Here is an 18988-nt window from a genome sequence, read left to right as displayed (position 1 = left end):
CAGAACAGTAGGCTACTTCTTATATCTCTCTTATGTGTCGTGGGCAAGGCATGAAGACATAGGTAGTGGGAGAATGGTCCATTATATTCTATCTGGACCGATAAGGTAATGCAGGAAGCTGTAGGCAGTAGCAGAACGTGAACAGCAGCAGGAAGAATTGTGTGTCGCTCCCCTTTCCTGTGCGACCGCCTGCGTCAGCGTCGCGCAGTGGGAGTTTTCCGCTGACGAACACACGGTTGATGTGCGCACTACACTACAGTAAGGCTAGTCCAGAGAGACAGATAGAGGGGAAACAAGAGAGCAGGCATCGTCAGCGATCCAGTGCCACGGAGAAACAAAAACCCTTGAAGCTTTTACAAAACCGTCAAGTTAATAACTGATCTATTGAATTTAGGAGATGGTGATCTCATATTCTCGGTGAGTAGCCTAACTAATGACCGCGTCTTTTGATCTGTTTAGTGACAAAGCTAAAACATATTTCAACATCAGCGGTTTTGTAACCAGTCCTTAATGCTGAGTGTTTGATAAGCCTCTTTGTGTGAGAGAAAGTTGTCTTAAAGTTAAAGTTTTTTATTTTATTATTAGACTACACGAATGTCAAAAAGATAAGCAGAATAATATATTGTTTTTAGGCTTTAAGTTTGGTTTTGGTTGTATGAAAGCTATTTATATCGATAAAAAACCGTTTGATAGTGTTTTCCAGTAGTTGTTTTGCTTGCTGTAGCCTAGTTGGGTCTTGTAATAGAGACCCCAAACAGCAACAGCTGAGTGTGACTAGCTGCTGGGCTGACCAGCACAATGTTTTCATTGTAAAGGCCTAATTACTGACCACATGAAGCTCGCGGAGTGACGAGGTCAGTGGCGGAAGTTGGGTCGCGTTTATAACTGGATGGAAGCCAAATAGTGAGGTAGTGGGTACTTAGTAGTAGTGGCAATTTGAGTAAAATATTGGTTGGTTGGTGTGTGTGTGTTTGTGTGTGTGTGTGTTGCACAGTGCTATGCAACACTGCAATTCAGGTATTTCTGCTGCTGTGAGTCATTGAATTATTTATATTAGTCACCCCCCCCCCACACACACACACACACACACATGCACACAAGCACACACCCACCTGTACACTCACCATTACATTTGACCTAAGTGAGAGGGGATGTCAAGGAACAGAATGTCTCTTGGAGAGATTTTCATCAAATTGCAGAAGAAAACCATAACTCGTTCTGAAACAACATATTGTATTTAAGCAATCAGGCCCGAGGAGGTGTGGTATATGGCCAATATACCATGGCTAAGGATGGTTCTTATGCTCAATGCAACACGGTGTGCCTGGATACAGCCCTTAGCCGTGGTATATTGGTCGGATATCACCATCCCAGAGGTGCCTTATTGCTATTGTAAACTGGTTACCAACATAATTAGAAAAGTAAACGAGTCATTTTGTCTCATACCCATGGAATATTGTCTGATATACCACAGCTTTCAGCCAATCAGCATCCAGGACCCAATTTATAAATACACATATTGTAGTGCAACTTGTGCAATCACTACAAATGGATAATGCAGTTAGTCATGCAACCAGACATGAGATAGTTCCTTCTCTGTAGAAACTGTGTGTTCTTTCTTTTAACACCAAGACAAATTCCTAGCAACCATGTGTTATATGAATGAGTCTTGAATGCCTTGTCCCGATAGTTATATATGTGAGTATGACACTGAGTACTGTGTGGTTACCTGGAGACAAATTCCTAGCAACCATGTGTTATATGAATGAGTCTTGAATGCCTTGTCCCGATAGTTATATATGTGAGTATGACACTGAGTACTGTGTGGTTACCTGGAGACAAATTCCTAGCAACCATGTGTTATATGAATGAGTCTTGAATGCCTTGTCCCAATAGTTATATATGTGAGTATGACACTGAGTACTGTGTGGTTACCTGGAGACAAATTCCTAGCAACCATGTGTTATATGAATGAGTCTTGAATGCCTTGTCCCAATAGTTATATATGTGAGTATGACACTGAGTACTGTGTGGTTACCTGGAGACAAATTCCTAGCAACCATGTGTTATATGAATGAGTCTTGAATGCCTTGTCCCAATAGTTATATATGTGAGTATGACACTGAGTACTGTGTGGTTACCTGGAGACAAATTCCTAGCAACCATGTGTTATATGAATGAGTCTTGAATGCCTTGTCCCAATAGTTATATATGTGAGTATGACACTGAGTACTGTGTGGTTACCTGGAGACAAATTCCTAGCAACCATGTGTTATATGAATGAGTCTTGAATGCCTTGTCCCAATAGTTATATATGTGAGTATGACACTGAGTACTGTGTGGTTACCTGGAGACAAATTCCTAGCAACCATGTGTTATATGAATGAGTCTTGAATGCCTTGTCCCAATAGTTATATATGTGAGTATGACACTGAGTACTGTGTGGTTACCTGGAGACAAATTCCTAGCAACCATGTGTTATATGAATGAGTCTTGAATGCCTTGTCCCAATAGTTATATATGTGAGTATGACACTGAGTACTGTGTGGTTACCTGGAGACAAATTCCTAGCAACCATGTGTTATATGAATGAGTCTTGAATGCCTTGTCCCAATAGTTATATATGTGAGTATGACACTGAGTACTGTGTGGTTACCTGGAGACAAATTCCTAGCAACCATGTGTTATATGAATGAGTCTTGAATGCCTTGTCCCAATAGTTATATATGTGAGTATGACACTGAGTACTGTGTGGTTACCTGGAGACAAATTCCTAGCAACCATGTGTTATATGAATGAGTCTTGAATGCCTTGTCCCAATAGTTATATATGTGAGTATGACACTGAGTACTGTGTGGTTACCTGGAGACAAATTCCTAGCAACCATGTGTTATATGAATGAGTCTTGAATGCCTTGTCCCAATAGTTATATATGTGAGTATGACACTGAGTACTGTGTGGTTACCTGGAGACAAATTCCTAGCAACCATGTGTTATATGAATGAGTCTTGAATGCCTTGTCCCAATAGTTATATATGTGAGTATGACACTGAGTACTGTGTGGTTACCTGGAGACAAATTCCTAGCAACCATGTGTTATATGAATGAGTCTTGAATGCCTTGTCCCAATAGTTATATATGTGAGTATGACACTGAGTACTGTGTGGTTACCTGGAGACAAATTCCTAGCAACCATGTGTTATATGAATGAGTCTTGAATGCCTTGTCCCAATAGTTATATATGTGAGTATGACACTGAGTACTGTGTGGTTACCTGGAGACAAATTCCTAGCAACCATGTGTTATATGAATGAGTCTTGAATGCCTTGTCCCAATAGTTATATATGTGAGTATGACACTGAGTACTGTGTGGTTACCTGGAGACAAATTCCTAGCAACCATGTGTTATATGAATGAGTCTTGAATGCCTTGTCCCAATAGTTATATATGTGAGTATGACACTGAGTACTGTGTGGTTACCTGGAGACAAATTCCTAGCAACCATGTGTTATATGAATGAGTCTTGAATGCCTTGTCCCAATAGTTATATATGTGAGTATGACACTGAGTACTGTGTGGTTACCTGGGATACTGTCAGAGTTATTTTTTTAAAATTTTACCTTCATTTAACTAGGTAAGTCAGTTAAGAACAAATTCTTACTTTCAATGACAGCCTAGGAACAGTGGGTTAACTGCCTGCTCAGGGGCAGAACGACAGATTTGTACCTTGTCAGCTCGGGGGTTTGAACTTCCAACCTTCCGGTTACTAGCCCAACGCTCTAACCACTAGGCTACCCTGCCGTTATATAGTGGACACTGACAGGGCAGTCTGTTCTCGACTTAATTCTTCCTAGTAGTAGATACCTCTTATTCCTTCCTAGTAGTACATTCCTCTTAAACCTTCATAGTAACAGATTCCTCCTATTCCTTCCTAGTAACAGATTCCTCCTATTCCTTCCTTGTAACAGATTCCTCCTATTCCTTCCTAGTAACAGATTCCTCCTATTCCTTCCTAGTAACAGATTCCTCCTATTCCTTCCTAGTAACAGATTCCTCTTAACCTTCCTATTAGTAGAAACAGGGGGGGGACAAGAGTTCAAATTACTAGAATAGAGAGCTTTTCTGCGACAACAAGCCTCTACACCAGGTGTATTCAAGCTGAAGTACACAACCCCCCAGGGGTCATACTGGGGGTTCTACTGGGGGGTCCTACTGGGGGTTCTACTAGGGGTCCTACTGGGGATTCTACTGGGGGTTCTACTGGGGGTCCTGCTGGGGGTCCTACTTGGGGTTCTACTGGGGGTTCTACTGGGGGTCCTACTGGGGGTTCTACTGGGGGTCCTACTGGGGTTCTACTGTGGCTTCTACTGGGGGTTCTACTGGGGGTCCTACTGGGGATTCTACTGGGGGTCCTACTGGGGGTCCTGCTGGGGGTCCTACTGGGGTTCTACTGGGGGTTCTACTGGGGGTTCTACTGGGGGTTCTACTGGGGGTCCTCTGTGGGTTCTACTGGGGGTTCTACTGGGGGTCCTCTGTGGGTTCTACTGTGGCTTCTACTGGGGGTCCTACTGGGGATTCTACTGGGGGTCCTACTGGGGGTTCTACTGGGGGTCCTGCTGGGGGTCCTACTGGGGGTTCTACTGGGGGTCCGACTGGGGATTCTACTGGGGGTTCTACTGGGGGTCCTGCTGGGGGTCCTACTGGGGGTTCTACTGGGGGTTCTACTGGGGTCCTGCTGGGGGTTCTACTGGGGGTCCTACTGGGGGTTCTGCAAAAATATACAAAAAAAAAATGCAGGAAAAAACATTGTTTTTGTTATTATTTTTCTGAATATCACTACAAAACCAACAAAATGCAACTAATTTTGAATGACATACCTATAGTATAGAAGAGGGTCATATCTTAATTGTAATGGTGATACAACTTTATTTCTCAACCCCTAATATTAATATGGAGTGAAATAACACTCACTGGAGTATCTGACAGGCTTTGGAAATGTACCCTTGAGTACCGCTCGTGGCAAGGCGGTAAGTCTCCTTGACTTGGACATGTATGTTAGCTAACACATGGCTAACCTCTGTTTAACCAGCTAAACAGCTACTTGCACAAATGCATTTGTAGTTTTTTAATTTTTTAAAATTTTTTAACTGATAGGCTGATGATGTCTTCTAATTTTAACCATAGGTCAAAAATAATGAAAAAAGGATTTACCCAAATCTATTCATTTGAAAATGTTGATTACTTCTCCTTGCCATTATCATTCACAAAAATAAAACATGGGTAAAATAAATGTGCAAAAAAAAAAGTTGAAGACCACTGCTCTACTCTCTTGTATTTTACACTTTTACGTTAGAGTCCAGTTGAGCCTATTTAAGTATGTATTTACAGTAGTATTCAACACAAGCTAAGTTTGTAATCATTAAATAGACCTGTATGTTGTTTGTTCTGTGTGGGCTTGGTTTCCACTGTACCTCCCTGTTTCACTGGGGCCAAAATAGCCTGCTCTAGACATAATTTTCCCTCAGAAATATTCCTTCCTGGACTCCCTCCCTCCCAGTTTCCCAGCCCTCCCTGTTTCCACGTTTTCTTCCTGATAAACGTCCCTGGAATCATTGGAATGTTAATGACGAGAAGGAAAGAGAGAAAGAGCTATTGACATTTTTAGCCTAGCCTGCAGTTTCCCTTGTCTTTCACTAAAGCAAAAAAAACAACAAAAAAACCAATTGGATTGCAATAGTTATTGAGCATGTTTATGACACAGGTTATCAATATCTCGGCTATGTAAGTTATCAGTGATTGTTGGATCATCTGTAGGGGCGGCTTTCATTAGTTTAAATAAGCAGATGTCCTCCTTTTAAAACCTGTCAAACCAGTACAGGTACCTCAGTCAAGGAATGAGGTTGGAAAACAACGCTCCTAACCGGTGCTGTGTGTCACAGTGAACAACAAAAGCAGTATCAGATTACTCTGCTGTGGTTTTTTGCCCATTGACAACGAGACATAGATCTAATTTATTGTTGGCGGTTTGTGAAATGTTATTGGAAAGGAAAGTCCCAGTGATGTTTTTTTGTTTTTGTCTTTTTGATGCCTGTTTGACATGGAAATGTTGTGGGTGAAATTGAGCAGTGTGTATGTTACTGAGTAAATACCGCACTTTGCAACTTTGCATGACTCAACCATGGGTATTGTTAAACTCTGTTTTCACCAGACTGATATTAGCTATAGTAGTCAGAAAATGCATTATAAATAACGTCAGTGTGCCAAAAAAAAAAGCTTGTGAATCACTGTTACACACGTTCAGTTATTACGGTAGACTACTGATTCACCGAGTGAGTGGGCACGGCATTGTGTATGACTCATGGATATATCGGAGGCTGTGAAAATAATTTATTATTATTATTAATCATTTTTTTCTCAAATGTAATTGACTTAATAGCAGGACTTTCTGTGATTAATCACAAATTCAGAATTTGCAAAAATTGAGCTGTAATTTAAGATTATATATATAAAAAGTATTACAAGGATATTAGTGTCTTGATTTAGCAAAATCAGATACATTGATAAAGTACAACTTTTTTTTTTCTTTTCTTTTTTTTTACCTCAATGTCAACTTGTTTTGACATCACGTTGTTGTTGTTGTTTTTAGCTAGAAAAGTTATGTATTTGAGATGTTTTCAGACAATACAATTAATCACGATAAAATAAATTGTGCACAAAAAATTACAAAAAAAGTGAACTTAAGTTAACTTTAACAGTTGTAATTGTTATACCTCAGTTTTCACGAGACATATAGTCAGCAAAATACCTTAGAAAAGCTTTTGCGTCACTATTTTTTAATATTTTTTTTACCTTTATTTTACCAGGCAAGTCAGTTAAGAACAAATTCTTATTTTCAATGACGGCCTAGGAACAGTGGGTTAACTGGTCTAGGAACAGTGGGTTAACTGGCCTAGGAACAGTGGGTTAACTGCCTGTTCAAGGGCAGAACGGCAGATGTTGTACCTTGTCAGCTCGGGGATTTGAACTTGCAACTTTTCAGTTACTAGTCCAACGCTCTAACCACTAGGCTACCCTGCCGCCTCTACACTCTAACCACTAGGCTACCCTGCCGCCTCCACACTCTAACCACTAGGCTACCCTGCCGCCTCTACACTCTAACCACTAGGCTACCTGCCTCCTCTACACTCTAACCACTAGGCTACCCTGCCGCCTCTCCACTCTAACCACTACGCTACCCTGCCTCCTCTACACTCTAACCACTAGGCTACCCTGCCGCCTCTACACTCTAACCACTAGGCTACCCTGCCGCCTCTACACTCTAACCACTAGGCTACCTGCCGCCTCTACACTCTAACCACTGGGCTACCCTGCCGCCTCTACACTCTAACCACTAGGCTACCTGCCGTCCCTACACTCTAACCACTACGCTACCCTGCCTCCTCTACACTCTAACCACTAGGCTACCCTGCCGCCTCTACACTCTAACCACTAGGCTACCCTGCCGCCTCTACACTCTAACCACTAGGCTACCTGCCGCCTCTACACTCTAACCACTGGGCTACCCTGCCGCCTCTACACTCTAACCACTAGGCTACCTGCCGTCCCTACACTCTAACCACTACGCTACCCTGCCTCCTCTACACTCTAACCACTAGGCTACCTGCCGTCCCTACACTCTAACCACTACGCTACCCTGCCTCCTCTACACTCTAACCACTAGGCTACCCTGCCGCCTCTCCACTCTAACCACTACGCTACCCTGCCTCCTCTACACTCTAACCACTAGGCTACCCTGCCGCCTCTACACTCTAACCACTAGGCTACCCTGCCGCCTCTACACTCTAACCACTAGGCTACCTGCCGCCTCTACACTCTAACCACTGGGCTACCCTGCCGCCTCTACACTCTAACCACTAGGCTACCCTGCCGCCTCTACACTCTAACCACTAGACTACCCTGCCGCCTCTACACTCTAACCACTAGGCTACCCTGCCGCCTCTACACTCTAACCACTAGGCTACCCTGCCGCCTCTACACTCTAACCACTAGGCTACCCTGCCACCCCACTATTACACATCCATGTACTACAGTTAGTGAGTATTCATTCATCACCATCGCAGAATTAATGTGTATTGTTAATGTATATTCACCATCTCTTTTTTTTTTTACTGTTTTGTATTCAGGCAGATCGTCTAACCGCCCTAGAGAAGCCATGAGTGGGGTCCTGAAGAGGAAGTATTCCGAGGTAGAAGAGGAGGACCCTTGCTACTCCTCCCCATCTTCCTCCGCCTCCTCCTCCTCCCCCTCCTCCTCCGCCTCCTCGGAATGGGAGTCGGATGAGGAGAGCCGCAACAGTGACAACCAAGACTTCAACTCTGCCTCACCTACCTCCCATCTACCCAGTAAGTCAATAAGAATGATGTAGCTACATGAACACATCTCAGAATGATGTAGCTACATGAACACATCTCAGAATGATGTAGCTACATGAACACATCTCAGAATGATGTAGCTACATGAACACATCTCAGAATGATGTAACTACATGAACACATCTCAGAATGATGTAGCTACATGAACACATCTCAGAATGATGTAGCTACATGAACACATCTCAGAATGATGTAGCTACATGAACACATCTCAGAATGATGTAGCTACATGAACACATCTCAGAATGATGTAGCTACATGAACACATCTCAGAATGATGTAGCTACATGAACACATCTCAGAATGATGTAGCTACATGAACACATCTCAGAATGATGTAGCTACATGAACACATCTGTTGACGATCCATGTTATTACAATCTTAAAGCAATATTTTGGCCAGTAGATCTCACGAGGAAACCCCCTGAATGTATAGTATGCAGTATGTTTTATACAGTATGTCTATATACAGTATATGTTAATGTATATAATTTTTATGGTCACTGGTCAATAAACTTGCAATGAATATGTCTTATCTTTCAAATAAATGCAAAGCTACACTATTGTTATCAGAGTCACTGCTAGGGAGTGTATTGAAGGAGTGTCCTATTATCACACTACAGCAGCTAAGTTACAACCTGCTGATAGCAGAGAATAGACTTCTCTTTGAGGTACTGGGCTTTGCCCCTTGAGTTTGACTGAATCATTTGACTAAGCAATATGATGTGAATTACAGTTATCATGCCTAAGCTGCAAATAGGTGCATGTTATTTCATTCAAAGATCACTACAAACTCCAGCGACTCTGGTTTTGTACTGTTTTCAATGGACAGCACATAGACACACTTCCCTTAGGCTCAACGTAGTCTATTAGATTGTGGTTGTTATTTTGATTTCATGGACCAAAAAAAAAAAAAAAAAGATTTATATTTCATGTGGTAATCATTGTTTTCTCCAAACCACATTGAGAGTTAGATTCATTACAGAATAGACGTGAAATAGGTCATAAATAGTTAATCAATCATGAAACTACCATTTCTCCCCCACACTACTGCAAACACACTGTGTCCCAGTATGGAATGTCTTTAGCCAAAATAACAGCAGCGGAACTAATCTGAATCCCAAATGGCACGCTCTTTCCTATGTAGTGCACTTCTTTTGATCAGGGCCCCTATAGGTAATAGGGTGCTATTTGGGACATGGAATAGGTTACTACGTAGCTTGCTGAGCTGTTGTTTACCAAACTCCTCACTTTTGAGTCCCTTCTCCACTCCAGCATGTGAAGGTCAAACGACTCGTTATCATGAGGCCAAACTGTCAAATGTAAACAGTGACCTGATGGGTCATCAGTGACCTGATGGGCATTTAACAGTCTCTTAGTAGTAGGGTGGCTACTTCTTACCAAACTGCAGAGAGGTTACAGGGTCTTACTATAATTATAAGCAGGGTCTCTTTCTGTCTCTGTGTTGAGGGAGACATTGTCTTTCTCTCTCTTCATTCTCTCTCATTTGGCTTCGGTTGTATTATTATAAATACTCCTTGGTGTTTTGTTTCTAGCAGATAAACTCCCCTATGTTCAACTCTGGTGAACCAGTTGACAAAGTTGTTAACACTGGGTTGTAACTTGTAACCATTGACAGTAAGTGAGGTAGTGTAGTCTGCCACCCAGTGGCGGCTGACAGAACTGCAGGATCAGCACTTTCAGCATACTTATTTTGTATTTATTTTTATTTATTTAACTAGTAAAGTCAGTTAAGTACAAATTCATATTTACAATGACGGCTTAAGGCAAAAGGCCTCCTGCGGGGACAGGGGCTGGGATTAAAAATACAATAAAACAATTTTAAAAATATATAAATATAGGACAAAACACACATCACGACAAGAGAGACATCAAAACGCTACATTCAGAACTGATATGCAGTAGCTCTAACAAGCTGACATTGACAAAGGCATAGAATACACCAACTTCTTGTCGTGACTCTAAATCCTGTTTCCCTCCTCCTCCTCCTCCTCCTCCTCCTCCTCCTCCTCCTCCTCCTCCTCCTCCTCCTCCTCCACCACCAACAGTCCGCTCCATCCTGAAGAGCCCAAAACTTTCCCATGACAACAGCGGCCATAGCAACAGCGTTGTCTTCAACCAGGTGACGGTGTTCCTGTTCCAGCGTTGCCAGGGTTTCACCAGCGTTCCGAGACGCGGCGGTGCCACCCTGGGCATGGTGAGGAGGCACAGCGCCCTCCGGAGGTACACACTGGCAGAGCACACCCAAGAGAGACGAAGGAGGCGCAGGGAGAGACTCAGAGATAGACTGAGGGAGGAGAGGCTGGAGACACTCAGACAGAGAGTAAGTATTCTAGACTTCTAATCGACTAGTGAGCACTGTAGACCTCATTGCCTGGGCGGATTCCCTTGAACCAGATTAAGCCCCCGAAATAAAAAGCATGCTGTCCTGTGTTTGTCCCAGTCGAGTGCAAACTGACCATTCTGCTATAGTTTGTATAGTTTCTGGTACAGTTTCTTGCATCCCATTTGCTTAAATCAAAATCAAATAATCAAATCAAATGTTATTTGTCACATGCGCCGATTACAACAGGTGTATATTTTAGAGTGAAATGTTTTACTTACGAGCCCCTAACCAACAATGCAGTTAAGAAAAAACAAGTGTTAAGAAAGCATTTACTAAATAAACTGAAGTAAACAATAAATAAAATTAAAAAATGAAAATAATTATTTTTTTTGTTAAAGAGCGACAATAAAATAACAGTAACGAGACTATATACAGGGTGTACCGGTACAGAGTCAATGTGGAGACTATATACAGGGGGTGCCGGTACAGAGTCAATGTGGAGGCTATATACAGGGGGTACTGGTACAGAGTCAATGTGGAGGCTATATACAGGGGGTACCGGTACAGAGTTAATGTGGATGTTATATACAGGGGGTGCCGGTACAGAGTCAATGTGGAGACTATATACAGGGGGTGCCGGTACAGAGTCAATGTGGAGACTATATACAGGGGGTGCCGGTACAGAGTCAATGTGGAGACTATATACAGGGGGTACCGGTACAGAGTCAATGTGGAGGCTAAATACAGCGGGTACCGGTACAGAGTCAATGTGGAGGCTATATACAGGGTGTTACGGTACAGAGTCAATGTGGAGACTATATACAGGGGGTGCCGGTACAGAGTCAATGTGGAGGCTATATACATGGGGTACTGGTACAGAGTCAATGTGGAGACTATATACAGGGGGTGCCGGTACAGAGTCAATGTGGAGACTATATACAGGGGGTGCCGGTACAGAGTCAATGTGGAGACTATATACAGGGGGTACCGGTACAGAGTCAATGTGGAGGCTATATACAGGTGGTACCGGTACAGAGTCAATGTGAAGGCTATATACAGGGGGTACCGGTACAGAGTCAATGTGGAGGCTATATACAGGTGGTACCGGTACAGAGTCAATGGGCGGGGGTACAGGTTAGCCAAAGTAATTGAGGTAATGTGTACATGTAGGTAGAGGTAAAGTGACTATGCATAGATAATAAACAGAGAGCTTAAAAATGCGCGGGGGGGGGGCATTTGGTTAGCTGTTCACGAGTCTTATGGCTTGGGGTTAGAAGCTGTTAACGAGCCTCTTGGACCTAGACTTGGTGGTCCGGTACCGCTTGCCATGCGGTACCCTCTATGACTAGGGTGGCTGGAGTCTTTGACTATTTTTAGGGCCTTCCTCTGACACCTCCTAGTATATAGGTTCTGGATGTCAGGAAGCTTGGCCCCAGTGATGTACTGGGCCATACGCACTACCCTCTGTAGCGCCTTACGATCAGATGCCGAGCAGTTGACATACCAAGCAGTGATGCAACCGGTCAGGATGCTCTCGATGGTGCAGCTGTAGAACTTTGAGGATCTGGGGACCCATGCCAAATCTTTTCAGTCTCTTGAGGGGAATAGGTTTTGTTGTGCCCTCTTCACAGCTGTCTTGGTATGTTTGAACCATGATAGTTCGTTGGTGATGTGGACACCTAGGAACTTGAAGCTCTCAACCTGCTCCACTACAGCCCCGTCGATGATAATGGGGACGTGCTCAGTCCTCCTTTTCCTGTAGTCCACAATCATCTCTTGATCACGTTGAGGGATAGGTTGTTATTCTGGCACCACCCGGCCAGGTCTCTGACCTCCTCCCTATAGGCCGTCTAATCTTACAGTAATTTAAACTTCATGTATGTGGGTCATTCCACCTCAAGAATATGGGTCATTCCACCCACCATCTCAGATTGATCTGAGTGTTTATGTTGTTAGAAAACAGATGAGATTAGCTTTCTTCCAACATTATTTGTTTTTAAATATAATTTGAAATTAAGTCCAGGATGATTTTGACATGAAACCATGAAAATGTTAATATAGGTACCATTGACTTGCATTGGATTTGTGCCACAAATGCAAAAAAAAAAACGTTACCATTTGAAACAGTGGTCAGCTAAACAAAACCAAACCATGGATTGCTGTCATACCTTGTCCATAAACTGGTTACAAGGTAAGGAAACCAATATGTAATTTTGTAATTCAAATTAACTATGCCTTTAACATTGAAATGGAGGAAGAACAGCACCATCTAGTGGTCAGAACCTGGTAATACCAGGACATAGGATGGGACAAATTCCAAACAACTTCAATGACTCCTTTCCGAACATTGAGGGGGAAACATCACCAGATTCACTGAGAATACATAGGGTGAAGAAACAATAGAGTTGTTCCATACTACTGGTCAGTCATAGCAGCTCCATACTACTGGTCAGTCATAGCAGCTCCATACTACTGGTCAGTCATAGCAGCTCCATACTACTGGTCAGTCATAGCAGCTCCATACTACTGGTCAGTCATAGCAGCTCCATACTACTGGTCAGTCATAGCAGCTCCATACTACTGGTCAGTCATAGCAGCTCCATACTACTGGTCAGTCATAGCAGCTCCATACTACTGGTCAGTCATAGCAGCTCCATACTACTGGTCAGTCATAGCAGCTCCATACTACTGGTCAGTCATAGCAGCTCCATACTACTGGTCAGTCATAGCAGCTCCATACTACTGGTCAGTCATAGCAGCTCCATACTACTGGTCAGTCATAGCAGCTCCATACTACTGGTCAGTCATAGCAGCTCCATACTACTGGTCAGTCATAGCAGCTCCATACTACTGGTCAGTCATAGCAGCTCCATACTACTGGTCAGTCATAGCAGCTCCATACTACTGGTCAGTCATAGCAGCTCCATACTACTGGTCAGTCATAGCAGCTCCATACTACTGGTCAGTCATAGCAGCTCCATACTACTGGTCAGTCATAGCAGCTCCATACTACTGGTCAGTCATAGCAGCTCCATACTACTGGTCAGTCATAGCAGCTCCATACTACTGGTCAGTCATAGCAGCTCCATACTACTGGTCAGTCATAGCAGCTCCATACTACTGGTCAGTCATAGCAGCTCCATACTACTGGTCAGTCATAGCAGCCCCATACTACTGGTCAGTCATAGCAGCTCCATACTACTGGTCAGACATAGCAGCTCCATACTACTGGTCAGACATAGCAGCTCCATACTACTGGTCAGTCATAGCAGTTCCATACTACTGGTCAGTCATAGCAGCTCCATACTACTGGTCAGACATAGCAGCTCCATACCACTGGTCAGTCATAGCAGCTCCATACTACTGGTCAGGTTGGGGTGGGGGTCTGTGGGTGGTTGGGTGTGGGGGTCTGTGGGTGGTTGGGTGTGGGGGTCTGTGGGTGGTTGGTGTGTGGGGGGTCTGTGGGTGGTTGGTGTGGGGGTCTGTGGGTGGTTGGGGGTCTGTGTGTGGTTGGGGTGGGGGGGTCTGTGGGTGGTTGGCGTGATGGGGGTCTGTGGGTGGTTGGGTGTGTGGGGTCCGTGTTTTATAAAATGAATCCTATGGGCAATTTGGGTGCAATCAAATTATATTTTAACATAATAATGTTGCCTGGATGCTAATCTTATCTGTTTCTAACTATAGAAATGAAGGCCTTCTGTAATGACATGGAACTACCCAGATGGGTTACTGTAATGACATGGAACGACCCAGATGGGTTACTGTAATAACATGGGAACGACCCAGATGGGTTACTGTAATAACATGGAACGACCTAGATGGGTTACTGTAATAACATGGAACGACCCAGATGGGTTACTGTAATAACATGGAACGACCCAGATGGGTTACTGTAATAACATGGAACGACCCAGATGGGTTACTGTAATAACATAGAAACGACCCAGATGGGTTACTGTAATAACATGGTACGACCCAGATGGGTTACTGTAATGACATGGAACGACCCAGATGGGTTACTGTAATAACATGGGAACGACCCAGATGGGTTACTGTAATAACATGGGAATGACCCAGATGGGTTACTGTAATAACATGGAACGACCCAGATGGGTTACTGTAATAACATGGGAATGACCCAGATGGGTTACTGTAATAACATGGAACGACCCAGATGGGTTACTGTAATAACATGGAACGACCCAGATGGGTTACTGTAATGACATGGAACGACCCAGATGGGTTACTGTAATAACATGGAACGATCCAGAAGGGTTACTGTAATGACATGGAACGACCCAGAAGGGTTACTGTAATAACATGGAACGATCCAGAAGGGTTACTGTAATGACATGGAACGACCCAGAAGGGTTGTATCTTGTCTTCATTGACTCCCTTGAAAATACTCTAAAAGCATTTCAAAATAAAAGTTAAGGACGATGTGTAAATATTTTATTTGAAGTAACTCTCTTCTCTCCAGCTGACAGCCAGTGGCATTACGGACCAGGAGGAGTTAGATCGCCTCACCATCGATCAGATCGACCAGGTGCCTGACGAAGACATCGAGGCCCACCTCCCTGCGGCTGACCTTGAGGATGGGGAGGAGGATGGGGGTGACGGGGGGCTCCTGTACCCCTACGCTTCCCGCCAGAGACAGGCCCTACTCCGGGCGGCGGGGGCGAGGCACATCGACCGAGAGGAGAAGAGAGAGCTCCATGCTCTGAGGAAATCCCGAGAGGACTGTGGATGTGACTGCCAGGGATTCTGTGAACCTGAAACCTGCGCCTGTAGTCTGAACGGGATCAAGTGCCAGGTGAGAGCCATGCAGATGTGAGGGGTTTGATCCCTGGGTGTCTGATGAACAAAAGCCATTTGGCAAAGAATGAGAATTCTCTCCCACACCTAGATCAGATGCAAACTTTAGTCATATAATGAGCTAAGATTTCAGTCATATAATGAGCTATGATTTCAGTCATGTAATGAGCTAAGATTTCAGTCATGTAATGAGCTAAGATTTCAGTCATGTAATGAGCTAAGATTTCAGTCATAAAATGAGCTAAGATGAATGTGATCTCTCCCTGCAACAGATGGATCGCTCCAACTTCCCTTGCGGCTGCACAAAGGATGGCTGTGGGAATACTAACGGTCGCGTGGAGTTCAACTCCAGACGGGTCCAGACCCACTACATACACACTGTCATGAGGCTGGAGCTGGAGAGGAGACTGCAGGATGAGATACTAACCCAGAGGAGAGACCCAGAGGAGAACCAAGATGATCTCCAGGAGCTCCAGGACCAGGGACAGCATCAGCAGGACAGTGCCCAGGAGGGGAGATGCCCCTTCGGGTTCACCCTGGAAGAAGAGGGCCTCCCTCTCTCCATCCCCACCACCCCTACCTTCCACTTCAGCTCTGAACTGTGTGAGGTTGAGAATAGTTGCTGTAGTGACATGACCGACTCGTCCGGCGTCTCTGCCCAGAGCGAGGACTCCGACGTGGGAGGAAGCCCTCGAGAGCACCAGCCTCTCTTGGATGTGGACGATGGAGGTGTGGCTTGTGTCCTCAGCTTCTGTGACTCTGACAATGAGGACTGCTCCATGGGCAGTGAAAGTGGCACAAAGCCAGGGAGACAACCGTCGCCACACCTTCCCCAGTGTGTCACCGGCTTCGACACATCGTACGGTCTCTGTAAAGACACCACAGCCACCCTCGGCCTGTCCAACGCACCCAGTTCACACACAGACAATACACAAAGGTACACAGAGAAGACACACAGACACACAGACAACAGCTACAGCGGCGGTTCTTTCATGGCCGAGTATCAAGACGACAATGCCAACCAAGCGACTGCCCTGTTCACCCACAGTCCCCTCCAGGACTACCCCAACACACCCTCTCCTTCCATAGACTACTCATCCAGCAGCTACATGGACCTCAGTCTCTCCTCTGACTCGGATTTGGAGCTCTTTGACAACTTCCCTACAGACTATAGCTCAGCCCCTCTACACAACTCATTCAAAGGCCACAAGCACCCTGACAACTTCCTTCATCTGCAGGTGTTCAGTTCTGCAAATGTCCCACAGTTCAACGAGACAGCTGGCACCTGCCTCCTGGAGTCTCTGATTGGCTTATCCGATCCAATAGAAACGCCTTCATCCACAGACAATCAGTTATTGGAGCAGGTAATTCAGTGACCAATGGGCTGAACTGTCAGGGTTCTGTGGGACCTGATTGGCTCATGGACATTAAAATGAGCCTAGAAGAGCATTAATATGTACAGTCTACAGTTTGTATTTTAATAAGATATTTGAATGTACAGTATGAGATATTTTATTCAGATTTATTAAATATGATGTTGTTGAAGAAGAAGAGGCACATTATGGTTATTCATGATTTAGACAATATTATACATGAGCAAATACCACAAAACCCTAAATGTCATCACTACAAGACATAACATGTTTCATGTTTCCTGATGGTCACGTTTTTTAATTTAAAAAAAAAGTGCTTTCCAGCAGTTATTTATAAATGATTATTCATTAAAAAAAAGAACAATGGCTTAATTTATTTATTTACTTGATGTACATTTGTTTTTAGCTGAGGGATTGTATTGCTGGCATCACCATGAGACAGACAGATGGAGACATTCATGAAATTTTATGAATTGTATTCATGTGAAGTTTTGTTTCAATCAAGAAGACTGTGGCACAATATTCAGAATTACAACATCTTGTCATGTATTATTAATTGTAGTACTACTACTGTGTATTGGCCTACATGAAATGATTTAGCTAAATGTATTGCTATTTATTTGTGTCAAAACGCCATAGTTTCATGTATTGGAGATCCGTCTCTCTCCTCCACCATAAGGTAACTTCTTATTTCTTCTTCGTTTTGGCTTATTTGACAAACTGAAAAGTCATTGCTTTGCAAAAATATCAATGGAATCTGATATGTGCTCCGTGTATTTAAGAATGTTTTGAATTGTCTGTCTTTGTAAGTTGTTTTTTTATGGAAACATGTTAGCATTTACAATGTGTTACTGAATCTTGTATTTTAAAGCAAAGTCAAATCTTCTATCAATGAATAAACATAAATCTTTTGGAACACTGTTGAACAGAGAGCTATCCTTTATTAGGCTACTCCATGTATGACAGAACTAGAAACACCAACAGTGTGGAACAGACAGCTATCCTTTATTAGCCTTCTGCATGTATGACAGAAGTAGAAACACCAACAGTGTGGAGCAGACAGCTATCCTTTATTAGGCTACTGCATGTATGACAGAACTAGAAACACCAACAGTGTGGAGCAGACAGCTATCCTTTATTAGGCTACTGCATGTATGACAGAACTAGAAACACCAACAGTGTGGAGCAGACAGCTATCCTTTATTAGGCTACTGCATGTATGACAGAACTAGAAACACCAACAGTGTGGAACAGACAGCTATCCTTTATTAGCCTTCTGCATGTATGACAGAAGTAGAAACACCAACAGTGTGGAGCAGACAGCTATCCTTTATTAGGCTACTGCATGTATGACAGAACTAGAAACACCAACAGTGTGGAGCAGACAGCTATCCTTTATTAGGCTACTGCATGTATGACAGAACTAGAAACACCAACAGTGTGGAACAGACAGCTATCCTTTATTAGCCTTCTGCATGTATGACAGAAGTAGAAACACCAACAGTGTGGAGCAGACAGCTATCCTTTATTAGGCTACTGCATGTATGACAGAACTAGAAACACCAACAGTGTGGAGCAGACAGCTATCCTTTATTAGGCTACTGCATGTATGACAGAACTAGAAACACCAACAGTGTGGAGCAGACAGCTATCCTTTATTAGGCTACTGCATGTATGACAGAACTAGAAACACCAACAGTGTGGAACAGACAGCTATCCTTTATTAGCCTTCTGCATGTATGACAGAACTAGAAACACCAACAGTGTGGAACAGACAGCTATCCTTTATTAGGCTACTGCATATATGACAGAACTAGAAACACCAACAGTGTGGAGCAGACAGCTATCCTTTATTAGGCTACTGCATGTATGACAGAACTAGAAACACCAACAGTGTGGAGCAGACAGCTATCCTTTATTAGGCTACTGCATGTATGACAGAACTAGAAACACCAACAGTGTGGAGCAGACAGCTATCCTTTATTAGGCTACTGCATGTATGACAGAACTAGAAACACCAACAG

At 43.6% G+C, this 18988-nt stretch overlaps 1 protein-coding gene across 1 annotated transcript; it reads left to right on the top strand.

Moving 5' to 3' along the window:
* Nucleotides 1-224: 224 nt before the first annotated feature.
* On the top strand, nt 225-17887 carry LOC112260934 (cysteine/serine-rich nuclear protein 1). The gene is made up of 5 exons (XM_042329132.1): nt 225-417; nt 8184-8402; nt 10502-10776; nt 15257-15589; nt 15864-17887. Exons 2-5 carry the CDS (start codon nt 8213-8215, stop codon nt 16965-16967), a joined length of 1902 nt encoding a protein of 633 aa, XP_042185066.1. The 5' UTR covers nt 225-417; nt 8184-8212; the 3' UTR covers nt 16968-17887.
* The last annotated feature ends 1101 nt before the right edge of the window (nt 17888-18988 follow it).

This window comes from Oncorhynchus tshawytscha, linkage group LG10 (assembly GCF_018296145.1).
Source record: "Oncorhynchus tshawytscha isolate Ot180627B linkage group LG10, Otsh_v2.0, whole genome shotgun sequence".
NCBI classification, from domain to species: Eukaryota; Metazoa; Chordata; class Actinopteri; order Salmoniformes; family Salmonidae; genus Oncorhynchus; species Oncorhynchus tshawytscha.
Note: the sequence above shows the minus strand (reverse complement) of the source record. Positions and strands in the feature narration are given on the sequence as shown.